The following is a 13,121-nucleotide window of genomic DNA, read 5'->3' as shown; positions in this document are numbered from 1 at the left end:
AGGCTGGAGTGCAGTGGCATGGTCTCGACTCACTGCAACCTCCGTCTCCCAGGTTCAAGCAGTTCCCCTGCCTCAGCTTCCCAAGTAGCTGGGACTATAGGTGTGAGCCACCATGCCAGGCCAGGGGCTTTCATTTCTCTCAGATGTCCCCTTGACCCCAGGCCCTCCTGCAGCTCCTCTCCTGACCCTCCCTGTCTAACTGTTCCTTCTGAAGGAATGGGTACAGGCTGGGCTGCTCTCGAGGGAGAACAGCCCACCTGCCTCATAGCCATGTCCAGCTGTCCCAGCTGTCTCAGTACCCAGCTCAGGAAGAGCCTCCAGGAATCCCTGGCCAGAGGTCAGCCTCAAACTGTCCCCAGGCACAGGTCCTCCATGCCGAGAGGCCCAGTAAGTGCCTGATCTGAGGCAGCAAAGAGCTTGCCAGAAGGGCGGGTGGCAAGGAGGGACTCAGGGGAAGGAGTGTCCAGTTCCCAGGATGGCCACCTGCATGCTAGTAAAGGATACAGCTGGCCCCGACCACCAACCTGTTACAGAAACAGACACAGAGAGAGAGCACGTGTAAAGCTGAGGCCCTTATTGACCAAGTGCAGTCAGAGAAGAACCCTGCAGCCTTCGTCCAGGCCCTCGGTCAGCTCGTGAGCTCCAAGGCTACTGTTCAAACAGCTCCAAGGCTACTGTTCAAACAGCTTGCCCAGGGTGCAAAGCCCATTTTCCAAGTCTACACTGTCAAGCATGTGGTGAATCAGCAAATCACCTGGTGGTGAAGGGCGTGCGTGTCAGTGACAAGTGGTACCTGTCCCCTGGAAGGCACCTGGAGGCATGGAGAAACTTCCACCGGAGCAGCGCACAGCTTTCCTTCTTTCCCCTGGGGCCTCCCGGGCTAGGGTGGAAGCCCGGAGATGCTGGGCAGGACAGGGAGGCCACCAGACCGCAAGGGAAGACGTCATCTGAGCAGAACACTCTCAAGATCACGGAAGGCCAGGTCAGAGGCACATCCAGCCCTATCACAGCTAGGTGCAGGGCCAGGAGGGCCAGCTCCCCAGAGAGGGGACTGAAGGACCCCAGGGACAGGGGAGGCAGCACAGGATGCTGCAACCAGCAGTCATTGGAAATATTTGCTCTTGTAGTGAAAACACCCTATTGTTCAACTCCACACTCCACATGTGTTTTGCATACACACATACTCACACACACTTGTATGTGCACACATGCCACACACCTGCACGCACACATGTGCATGCACATACTCTTACATGGGCACACACAAATGTACACACACACACACTCACATGGGTACACACATTCATTCACATACACATATGCACACACTCATGTAGACACATGCATGCACACACATGCACATGGGCACAGAACCTAACACGGAACAAGAACTCCCAGCGGGGCGGCTGCACACGGGTGGGCTCCCACATTACCCTTCAGTCTTTGAAGAAGAGGAGGTGATGTAAGGACGGATAAGCCCAATGTCAGTGCTAATCCCAGCAGGTACTAATGATATAATCCCATTTCAAAACGTGGCGTATCCCTTGGAATCGTTCTGCAGGTGCCCTGCGGGAAGCATCTGGCGTGCAGCTTCCTCACAGTGGCTGGGGACAGAACCGCGCCACTGTCAGGATTAGGGTGAGCAGACAGAGCTCTGAGCACAAGGTGGTTACACGCCACACTCGGCATGTGAAGACAGTGAAGGGGGACCCTGGGACCCCCAGCCAAGCGGATTGCAGATATGCATTCCCGGCCCCGCTCAGGGCCAGCATCACTTGGGAAACAGGCACCATGGTATGCATGCACTTCCACACGCGCACACACACGTAGGCACCACATACACATCTTGACACAGAGGTGCACTTCCAAAATGACAAAACCACACTCTTTTTGGACTTGCTATACACAGTGAAAGGTACAAACTTTTGTTTAAGATATGAAGTTATGGCCAGGCGCGGTGTCTCACGCCTGTAATCCCAGCACTTTGGGAGGCCAAGGCGGGCAGATCACAAGGTCAGGAGATCGAGACCATCCTGGTTAACACAGTGAAACCTTGTCTCTACTAAAAATACAAAAAATTAGCTGAGCGTGGTGGCGGGCACCTGTGGTCCCAGCTACTCAGGAGGCTGAGGCAGGAGAATGGTGTGAACCCGGGAGGCGGAGCTTGCAGTGAGCCGAGATTGCGCCACTGCACTTCAGCCTGGGCAACAGAGCGAGACTCCGTCTCAAAAAAAAGAAAGAAAAAAGATATGAAGTTATGAGTTACTGCAAATATAAACAGAACTCTGCTGCTTTGCATATCGTGCCCTAAACGCAAGGGTGTAACTGGGCGAGAGCCCATCATGCAGTGCCCCTTGCCCCCTGCTCCCAGAGGTGGCTGTGCATGGGCTAGATGCTTCCTGCTGGGCTGTGCAGGCACCAGGGGAGTGAGGCCAATGCATCGCCTCTATGGGCAAGTGGGCCCTGCGCATCAGGGCCTTCCTGGCCCTGAAGGCCAACCCTTTTCCAGCAATGGGCCCTGTAGCCGCAGGACGGGGGCCAAGCTGTTCTCCGGGCCTCCTACCTCATTGCTAGGGATACAGCAACACACCCTCCTGATTTTGCCACAAATGTTTGCTGTCTCTGCCACCAATGTGTACATCCCCACCTCCTAGACGATGCTGACCCACCAGGACTGGATTGGGGTGGGGGCAGGTGACTCTCTAGGCCCTCCCTCGGAGAACCCCCAATGCCCAGGCCTCCTGTCCTGGCACCCACAGGGCACAGGAGAAGCTCCTGCCTCAAGGGCCACCTTCAAGTCACAGGTGCCCCCATCCCTCAGCTGCCAGCTCTGAATCAGCAACCGAGGGCACAGCTAGGAGGAGGTGGGCACGGTGGGCACATTCCCGAGTGGGCATCCTCGACCCTATGTGTTCGGCTGAAATCTCTCAACAGAAGCTTACGTCTCACTCACGTGGAGGGTCATTTTGGGCCTCTTCTTCTTGTCACGAGCAAGAATTATTGACAGCACTGGTTTTCACTGTATCCCTCCCCATATTGATCAAATTATGTGAATGTTTACCCTTTGAAGAATGCAGGATGTGAGAACTCAAACAGAGAACTCCGTTCAGACCAGCTAAAGTAAGAAAATGCCCGAGCAAAATGAGACAGACACCAAAGCCTCCAGATCACAGGGATAGAGACTACCCAAACACAGGGACCTGCAGACAACCTTCTTCAAGCCACTCATGGCCCAGCAGGGGTGGGGACAGACAGGAACATGGTGCAGTGACCAACTCACGCCATGGCTGGCCACAGGAAGTCAGAGGTGCTGGCCACAGAAGTCAGGGGACCAGCTCACAGGACCTGCGGGTATGGGGCTGGAACCACTCAACTTACTACTACATTAAAAGACCCAGAGGTTGGGTGTGGTGGGTCATGTGTGCAATCGTAGCACTCTGGAGGCCAAGGTGGACAGACTGCTTGAGCCCAGGAGTTCAAGACCAGCCTGGGCAATATAGCTTGTCCCCATCTATACAAACTAAAAAAATTACTGGGGCATAGTTGTTTGCACCTGTAGTCCTGGCTACTCGGGAGGCTGAGGAAGGAGGATTGCGTGAGCCTAGGAGTTTGAGGCTGCAGTAAGCTGCACTCCAGCCTGGGAAACAGAGTGAGACCCTGTCTCTAAAACAAACAAAACAAAACAAACAAAAAATCCATTTTCCACGTGATCCCAGCAGCTCCACTCTGTGCTTTTTGGTGTGCAAACATTTTCCAAAGAGGCATAGTATCTACTGCAGGATTAGCCTAATCACAGGGCAGGCTTTCTTGTTCAAAACTGGAGTGGGGGGAGGAAGCAGAAACAAAAGCATTAATTCAGGCCCACGAAGCCCAGGCTTAAAGAGCAATCCATCTGCCTCTTGAGCTTGAAGGCCTGCTCTCCAGAGGGAAGACTCACACAAAGTGAGAGTCTCATGGGAGGCACCTGGCCCCTTGGAGGTCCTGCCAGCCCAGGAAATACCAGATGGGCTGCCAAGCTGCGGATGCCCCAGGGAGGCAGCACAGGGCTGGGGCTACTACAAAGTCCTCCTTCCCTGGCTTGCCTGGGACCCCGCCAGCCCCACCCAACCCCTCAGGGGCAGATGCTGGGCCGGAGCCTCTGTGTGCTGGCCTTGTAACAAATGCCACCAAAAGCTCTACCTTGTCATGTCTTAGCCACAGGGATGCACACAGCAGAGGTGGCAGGGGCTTTGCAGTCTGGTAACAAGCCCCAGGAGGACAGCTGGTCTCCCTATTGCTGAACACAAGGACATCCCGTCACACCAGCGGAATGTGCCACTTAAATTAAATTTTCTCCCAAATGGCCGTGGTTCTTCCCAAGATAAAATTTATCTTCTTCCCTCTTGAGCTTAGGAAGAGAGAAAAATGATCGCAGTACCTGGCTGGCTTCCGGACTTCCTAAGGGTCAAATGAAAGCTCTTTCCATGACACACTGACAGGCAGCCTTAAACCAGCCCAAGTTATAAAAACACTCTGGCTCTCAGAGCCCCAGGAGTGCGAGGACAGACAGCAGCAGGCTGGTGGAGCAGCCTCAGAGGGTGGACAGGCCTAGCTGGCTGCAGCCCCTCCCCTGGGGGCCAGTGTGTGGGCTGGGAAGCCCCTGAGCCAGCCTGGCAGCTGCAGGAGAGGCTGGCCCCATGCTCCGTAAACCCCTATGGGGACCTGGGCAGGGGCTACAGAGTCAGAAGCAGGAATAGGCAGCTCCTGGTTGTTTCCAGGAAGCAGTACCTCTGTTATCAGACCTGAGAGGAGGCTGTGGTCTCATTCACGCCCTCTGCCCCATCCCAGTGTTACCAGCTCAGAGCCCTGCTTCGCGGAAAGCGGACCTACAGACACAGCAAGAGGGAGGACTAGAATAGAGTGACCACAATACCTATATTGGGGTTAGGGCACCTGAGCTCCAAAGCCTAGCACTGAGGGAGAAGACGAAGCCCAGGGCCATGGGCGTGCAAGAGACAGAGACAAAGCACACTGTCGGGGCCCAAGTCCCTGCTGGGTGCAGAGGCTTCCAGGTGGAGGCAGCCCTCCAAGTCAGGGAGTGGCAGGAAGACTGTACGGCTATGGGACTGGAGCTGGAGCTCAGCTCCTTGGCCCTGCTCGGTTGCCAGGCCCCTCTGGGCCTCGGGCTCCTCTTGGTTGCACTTGGATCCCAACCCCAAGTGCCTGCTTCTGTAAAGGAGCTCCTGGAGTGGGCTCACCATTCTTGCCTTCCACATTCCTCCACCTGCCGGGGGCTTGCTCTGTGGAATGGAAGGTTTGGTTTGCAAGGTTGCACGCCCCCTCTGAGCCTTGTCATTTGGGGTCACGTGCCCCTCCGCACCCCTGCCTCCCTGCAGTGGCACTGTTCCCAAAGGGGCTCCACTGCCTGCCCAGGGGTCGCTGTACCTCCCCAGAACCCTCCTCTCTTCTTCAACCTGTCTTGCAGTTCCAGAGAAGGAAACACACAAGACCAGCAGAAAAGGCAAACAGGCTAGGCACAAGGCAGGCGTCTGCATGGCACAGAAAGAGCATGAACCGACCTGGAGTCCTTCCCAGGGTCCCCACCAAGACTGAGAGGACAGCCCCTTGCGCTGGTGCATGGCTCTGGGAGTGGGGCAGCCAGAATGTCCCCCGACCCACCCCAGTGCACTCAAAGACCCTGCTCACCCACCCACAAGCTCACATTGCTTTTTCGGTTTTCTGCACGTCTTCCTCACCCTCCTGGATTACAAACCAAGTGCTCAGCCGACTCTGCCCAACAGGTATGGCCCCATTTTGCCAGTATATGGCTGTTTAGTGAAGGGCACTGTTTAATTCTGTCTCCCCTTGACTGAGTTTGGACACGATCCCCCTACCTCTGCCATCTGTCCAGCCCTGGGCTCCCCAAGACCTGGATGCAAACAAAGGAGGAAGGAGGCTCCCAACTTGGGGCCCGAGGTGCACTGTGATGCCTGGGTGGCCTCTCTGGGGCAAAAGTGGCATGGTACAACCTTGCAGCCTGGGTCCCAGGCCCCACTGTGGGCACCACTCGCCAGATCTGGAGCTCCCAGCAGTGGGCCCCATGCGGACGTGCGCTGAAAGGAGTTCCTGGCGGCAGCCTGTGCCTGTAGTGGAGACGGACGAAGGAGGCCTTGTGCACGCTGCAGAGCCCACCGAGGGCCTAGGGCCAGGGGGCCAGGGCGCCTCCTTGGTGGAGAAGCCAACCAGGGGACACAGTGCCCAATGCAGGAGGGGCACTGGGATGCCAGGCACCCTGAGTTGCCCACCTGGCCTCCTGGACAGGACCAGGTAGAAATGTCCCACCCGACTATGGGAGGCACTCAGGGGCCAGGGGAGCAGCCCTGGGGTCCATATTAATTTCAGCTCCATTTTAAAGGCGAGTTAAAATAAACATGGGGAATATTTATAAGGCAAATAAATCTGGCAGAAACAGCCCCTCCAAGTGTGAGTGGAGGCCTCCCCTCAGCCCCAGCCCAAGCTGATAAAATACAGAAATGCTACTGTAGACCCTCCGGGCTTATTTTGACTGCGGCAGAGGAATGTAACATGTAAACACTGACTCCCATATTACACTGTTACAACTTGCATTAACAGCGCCGGACAAAAGCCGCATTTTCACAGAAGCATCGTACAGGGATATATCTCCAGCTTAATTTTTAAAAAAACCATTTCCTCACATAAATCATGCTCAGAATGAAACGGGTGACTGATACATTGCAAACACTTTTTTCTTAAACAATAACATACCTAGATTCCTTCTAAACGAAAGAGCTTTAAAAAAAATCTTCTAAATGTTTTTTTTCTGAAGAAAATAAACACTGCAGTTTCTTTCCTGAACAAAATATCTGGGGCCGCGTCTTCCCGGCCGAGCTGGCTGCTCCCAGCACAGGGTTGCAGAGGAGCGCTCCCCAAGCCCCAGCCACCTTGCTAGGGAGGCTGCAGGGCCAGGGCACCCAGAGTACCGGGCCAGCCCCAAGGGGCAGCCTCTGAGGGGGCCAGGCGTGACCAGGGTGGCAAAAGTGCTGGGCTGCAGTGACCGGCCCCGAAGACTCTAGTACATCGAGGGGCCTGGCAGACATCTTGGGGCTGCCAGACGTCCAAGGCCATTTCCCTGCAGGTCCAGCAGGCAAAGCATCCTGCAGGGGCTGGAGGTGCATCCAGACTCCACCCAGAGAAACCAACAAGAAAGACAACCAAAGCCACGGGCAGGACTCAGGACGCCGAGTGAGAGCAGCGCCTCGAGATGGGCACCGGGGCCCGGGCAGCCTGTCTCCACCACACAGGCAGGACTCAGGACGCCGAGTGAGAACAGCGCCTCGAGATGGGCACTGGGGCCCGGGCAGCCCATCTCTACCACACTGCAGAAGAAGAGCAGCCAGCCCAAGAAAGTAAAAGAAAATCCGACTTGTGGACACCCATAAGGAAAATACAGGGCTTTAAAAAAAAAAAAAAAAAAATCTTGGGGATGGGGCAGGACTTTCTGAACATGCAATAAATCAAAAAGCCATTAAGTGTAAAAGATTTAAGTTACATTTTAAAAAAAGTTAAACCATTTGTACATCACACAAGTTAAAAGACACTAGAAGCTGAGAAAATCTGCACCACAAGCGACAGAGGATCACATCCCTAATACGCAAACCAGCTGGAGGGTAAGAAGAGATAAGAGAAGAGAAAAGCCAGACGGGAAAGTGGGCAGGGACCATGCTGGCGATTATGAGGCTGTGAAACGAGGCTTTTCATGTAAATATGTGAAAAGACCACCGATCACAGCAAATGCAAACAGAGTCAGATCATGTGTAACCCAGCAGATAGTTAAAGATCAAACAACAGTCTGGGCGCGGTAGCTCACGCCTGTAATCCCAGCACTTTGAGAGGCCAGGGTGATCACTTGAGCCCAGGAGTTCAAGACTAGCCTGGGCCACATAGCGAGTCCTTGCTCTAAAAAAAAAAATCATTAGCTGGGCGTGGTGGCAGGCACCTGCAATCCCAGCTACTCAGGAGGCTGAGGCAGGAGAATTGCTTGAATCCAGGAGTTCGAGGCTGCAGTGAGCCATGATTTCACCACTGCACTCCAGCCTGGGCTACAGAGCAAGACCCTGTCTCAAAGATTAAAAAAAAAAAAAAAACAGATAACCCAGAAATTATAGCATAACAGGAAAAAGTGATCAGTGCGACAACAGAAAAACTTAAAATTTCTGCAGGAAATAATATCACCAAGTCCAAAGACAAAACACGATCAGGGGTCCAATGGAAGGCAGCAGGCAGTCAATGGAAACCAGCACAAGCTTGGCACAGTCTCAGGAGAGTGTGGGTGCACCGTGGGCAGCAGTGACCGCTGGCCAGGCCAGGGGTATGGGAGGAGAGGCTCCTTTCTGTTTTGTGTCTTATCAAAAAGCTGATGCCTGAGTTACCAAGGACAGGAAGCGGGAAATGTACACACGGAACCAGCCTGTCAACACAAAGTGTTAAGATGGAAGGGCAGCTCCCCTTGTACTGAGCTTTTCTACTTCCAGGAAAGATGTAAAGTATATAAGACCACCTCACAGCCACTAGGATGGCCACTGTCAAAAAGCCAGAAAACATCAAGTCCAACAGAGCTTAAAGAAAAAAATAAAAATTAAAGAAAGAAAGAAAAACAGAAAACAACATGCATTGGCGAGGATGTGGGGACCCGGAGACCTCCCGTCCTGCTGCTGAGAATGTAAGATGGTGTGGGCGCTGACATGCACTGGCGAGGATGTGGGGACCCCGGAGACTTCCCGTCCTGCTGCTGAGAATGTAAGATGGTGTGGGCACTGTGGGAAACAGGATGGAGGTTGCTCAAGACCATATGATCCAGCAATCCCACTTCTGGGTTTGCACCAAAAAGAACTGAAAGGTCTCCAAGAGGTATCTGCACGCCTGTGTTCACTACTCACAGCACTATTCACAACAGCCAAGAAGCAGAGGCAACTTGGGTGTCCACTGACAGATGAATGGATAGACAGAAGGTGGTATGCCTGTGCAATGGAATATTACTCAGCCTTAAAAAGAAGGAAATTCAGATACAACATGGATAAAAAGAGTTCCAGATATGGATAGTGGTGATGGCTTCACGACATTATTAACATATTTAATACCATTGAACTGTATACTTAAACATGGTTACAGTGGGCGGGCGTGGTGGTTCACACCTGTAATCCCAGCACTTTGGAATGCCAAGGCAGGTGGATCACCTGAGATCAGGAGTTTGAGATCAGCCTGGCCAATAAGGTGAAACCCTGTCTCTACTAAAAATACAAAAAAATAAGCCAGGCGTGGTGGCAGACGCTTGTAGACCTTGCTACTCAGAGGGCTGAGACAGGAGAATCGCTTGAACCCAGGAGGTGGAGGTTGCAGTAAGCCGAGATTGCACTCCAGTCTGGGCAACAAAGTGATACTCTGTTTCAAAAAAAAAAAAAAGTTAAAGTGGTAAATTTTATACTATGTCTGTTTTATCACAATGAATGATTGGAAAAATGTGTCAGAAGCACTTCTGATGGTAAACAGATGCACCTTGAAGGTTTTCACTGCAGTATTGATAATGATGAAGAAGAGAAACTACTGAGATGCTCATTAACACGAGAAAGGTCGAAGGAACTACACCACATCCATTCAAGGGAATCCAGTCCTGACCCCACACAAAGATGCCCTGTGAAGTGTGAAACAATGACAAGCAGAGCATGTGACACACCACTCACACACACATCTGCATGCACACCATGCACATTCGGGCACATACAGAAGTGGGAACCCTTTTCCACTGGTATTTTCTCCTGGGGAAGGCTCGAGACTGCTATTGACCAAGCCTCTGCTGCCCTCTGGTGGCCCCTCTGGTCCCTGCCAGCATGAAGTCTCCACACGCCACACACAGGCAGGAGCTGCCTGGACCTGGGACCTCGGGATGGCCCCCTCTGTGGGCATCGGAATGCACTTAGTGACTCTGCACATGCTCCCATGGGGAGTGAGAGCCACTCTCACACTGCTAGCCTCCCTTCCACAACCAAGATGTTGTTTCCGAGGCCTTTGGAGTCTTTGCTAGATTTCAGGGAAACCCAATGTACAAACCGGAAGATAATGTGGGTGTTAGTTGAGGGCTGGGATAGGGATTGCTGGCTCCCCTCTCCTTAATGCTCTCCCTGATGTCCTTGATGGAACCCACTGGAACCCCAGGGCTCCTGGGAACCCCATTTGACAACCACTGACCTAGATAACAAACAGCTGACACCCTTTATACGGCATTCCTGTTATTACCTCCAAGGCAGCCACAGGACAGAGTACATCAACAGCCCTGCAGAGGGGCACAAGTCACAGGCATACTGTTTCGTTTTGAGACAAGGTCTCACTCTCCCAAGCTGAGTACAGTGGTGCAATCACAGCAATCACAGCTCACTACAGCCTGAACCTCCTGGGTTCAAGCAATCCTCCCACCTAGCCTCCCAAGTAGCTGGGACTACAGGTGCACAGTACTATGCTTGGTTAATATTTTCAGATTTTTGTAGGTTGGGTGTGGTGGCTCATGCCTGTAATCCCAGCACTTTGGGAGGCTGAGGTGGGCGGATCACCTGAGGTCAGGAGTTCGAGACCAGCCTGGCCAACATGGTGAAACCCCATCTCTACTAAAAATATAAAAATTAGCTGGGTGTGGTGGCGGGCACCTGTAATTTCAGCTACTCTGGAGGCTGAGGCAGGAGAATGGCTTGAGCCCGGGAGTCGGGGGTTGCAGTGAACTGAGACTGCACCACTGCACTCCAGTCTGGGTGACAGAGCGAGACTCCGTCCAAAAAAAAAAAAAACAACAACAGATTTTTGTGGAGTCAAGGTCTCACTATATTGCACAGGTTGATGCTGATCTCAAACTCCTGGCCTCGAGCAATCCTCCTGCCTCAGTCTCCCAAAGTGCTAGGCTAACAAGCATGAGTCACCGTGTCTGGCCACAAACAACAGGCCTTTTTTCCTTCTTTTGGGTAAACCGAAAAGAAAGTTCCAGGAGCCAAGGACCAGCACAGGCTCTCAGGGCCCAGTGCTCACTCTGGTGAACAAAAAGAGGACCCCACCATGCATGCGGCAGTCCTTACGTTTTTCCAGGGGATTCCTTCAGCCAGAAGATGTCATCACTTGTGATTCCATATTCCAAGGCACCTTCGATCTGTCAAGACAGAAACGACCCCTGGGACAAGAGCTCCATTTGGCCTCTCCTGGGGCTTCCTTAAAGAGGATGCCAGCTTTGCAGAATCAACCAGAGCTGTCCCAGGGCACACATGCACAGGGCTTCCCTGCTGCCAGTCCTTGTCTGCAGGCTGTGGCCTCTCTGGGGCTGTAGGTGGCCTGTCTGTATCTAAGCTGCTGTGCTCCAGGGCCCGCTGCCCTCACAGGGTACCTCTCCCCTCTGTTCCCCAGGACCCTCCCCTTGACCCTGGTTCAGAGCAGGATACAGAGCCTGAGGTGGGTACAGCAACTGCAGGGGCCATACAGGCAGACAGCTGGGCCCCCTCAAGTCTGCCTGGGTTCTGGACAGACACACTAAACAGACAGGGGGATGCAGCCCCAGGGAGCAACACCTGGGTTCTGCGGGGTCCAAACTCAGAGAGGGGAAGTGGGGAGAGAACAGGTCAGCAAACCAGGGCCAGCAGAGCTCAGGTGTGTCTGCGCGGCAGGGGTAGCCTGCAGGCCAGCCAGAGGAGAGGAGGCACGGGGGGTAAGTGCCACAGGCTGAGGTGGGCAGGGCCTGAGAGGCAGCTCTGAGGGCACCTGGCTGAAGCCAGGACAGACTTCACACTCTCAAGGGCTGGCCCAGGTGGGCTCTGAGCCCAGAAATCATACAGGTCACCTGAAGAGGGGCGGCCAAGCAGGTGGGAGGCCCAGGGTGAACATCCCCTTAGCGGCCATGAGAACAAGATGTGCTGGTGGAGGAAATGGATCTCAAACAGTTTATGCTTCCAATTGGCAAAAAAAATAAAGTCAGGAATTTCTCAGGTTTGCTCAAGGAAAACCGAAAGGTCTGGCAATCAAGGGGACTAAAACGCAAGCAAGCCTTGGCAGACACCCTGGGAGGGTGTGGTGGGGAGGGCGGACAGGCTCTGAGCTGCCTGCCTCCTAAGGACCAGGAGCGCCTGCTGGATCCCCTATGAGCCCAAAGAGCCGTCAGCAGCTGCCTGTGAGGTGCAGAGCAGGGCCAGGCCAGGCCAGGGCTCCTGTGCAGGGCTCCCTGGTGCGGATGCACGTGCAGCTCTGCCTGGGGCCTCAGAGAAGCCCAATGACCACTGGGCTGCTGGAAGCTGGCTGTGGCCTTCTTTAAGCACAACCACCATGAGCCCAGCTGCCAGGAGAGGGGATCACTTGGACCCTGTCTGTGGCAGTTGCCTTGAACAATCTCACAGTGTCATCCTACAGAGCCACGCAGCCCTGAGCCCCACCTCTGTGCATAAGCAACCTGCCCCCACTAGAGGCTGCTGTGGCTGCTTGGCGGCCAGAGAAGTCCTGTGGCCTCTAAGGACTGGGAGTACTTGTGCTCCTTGGGGCCCCTCCTTTCCCTATTCCCACAGTAGGCACAGGACGAAGTGGAGGCTGGGGTCACGTCCAAGAAGTGGCAGAACCTCCCCTTGCTCCGCCTCCACTGGACTGCCCCTGGGTCTAAGTCAGAGGTGGTGTGGCCTCTAGGCTGAGAGACCTGTGGTCTTCAAAAGCTTGGCTGCAGCCTACTTAGAGGCTTGGAGCAGGCGGCACACAGTTCCCTGGGAGGCCCATGAGGGCTGGTCTCAGCCAAACCTCTCTGCCCACCCCCCGCCCATTTGCTTTCCTTGCCACAGCTGCCCCCCAACCCCTCACCCTGGGGCCCCTTCCTCAACTCTGCCCCCACAACCCACAAGACTGGGCCAGGAGTTATTTGCCTCTCTGTTAAAGACAGTGATAAAACTGGCAAGAACTGTGAGATTCAGAATTATGGAAATTAACCACAGGCTTGCAGCAACACAGGGAACATTTAAAGTCAGGAAAAACAGCAGAAGCTGAGTCAGAATGGGAGCTCCAGGGTGTTTTAACTCACTCTGGTCCCACTCCCACCTCAGTGGCAGCCTGAACAGTGA

General features: G+C 53.9%; 1 protein-coding gene across 1 annotated transcript in view; it reads right to left on the bottom strand.

Moving 5' to 3' along the window:
• The window catches only part of LOC105523716 (thioredoxin reductase 2, mitochondrial), a 42,870-nt gene that overhangs the window by 24,306 nt on the left and 5,443 nt on the right, over positions 1–13,121 (bottom strand). Inside the window, exons 4-5 of the mRNA XM_011958670.1 lie at positions 11,115–11,185; positions 505–524 (exon numbers count right to left, since the gene is read on the bottom strand). Coding sequence (XP_011814060.1) covers positions 505–524; positions 11,115–11,185 — 91 coding nt within the window. The remainder of the gene's footprint in view (positions 1–504; positions 525–11,114; positions 11,186–13,121) is intronic.

This window comes from Colobus angolensis, unplaced genomic scaffold (genome assembly GCF_000951035.1).
Source record: "Colobus angolensis palliatus isolate OR3802 unplaced genomic scaffold, Cang.pa_1.0 Scaffold471, whole genome shotgun sequence".
Lineage (NCBI taxonomy): Eukaryota > Metazoa > Chordata > Mammalia > Primates > Cercopithecidae > Colobus > Colobus angolensis.
The sequence above is the reverse complement of the archived record's forward strand: the minus strand, read 5'-3'. Positions and strand labels throughout refer to the sequence as shown.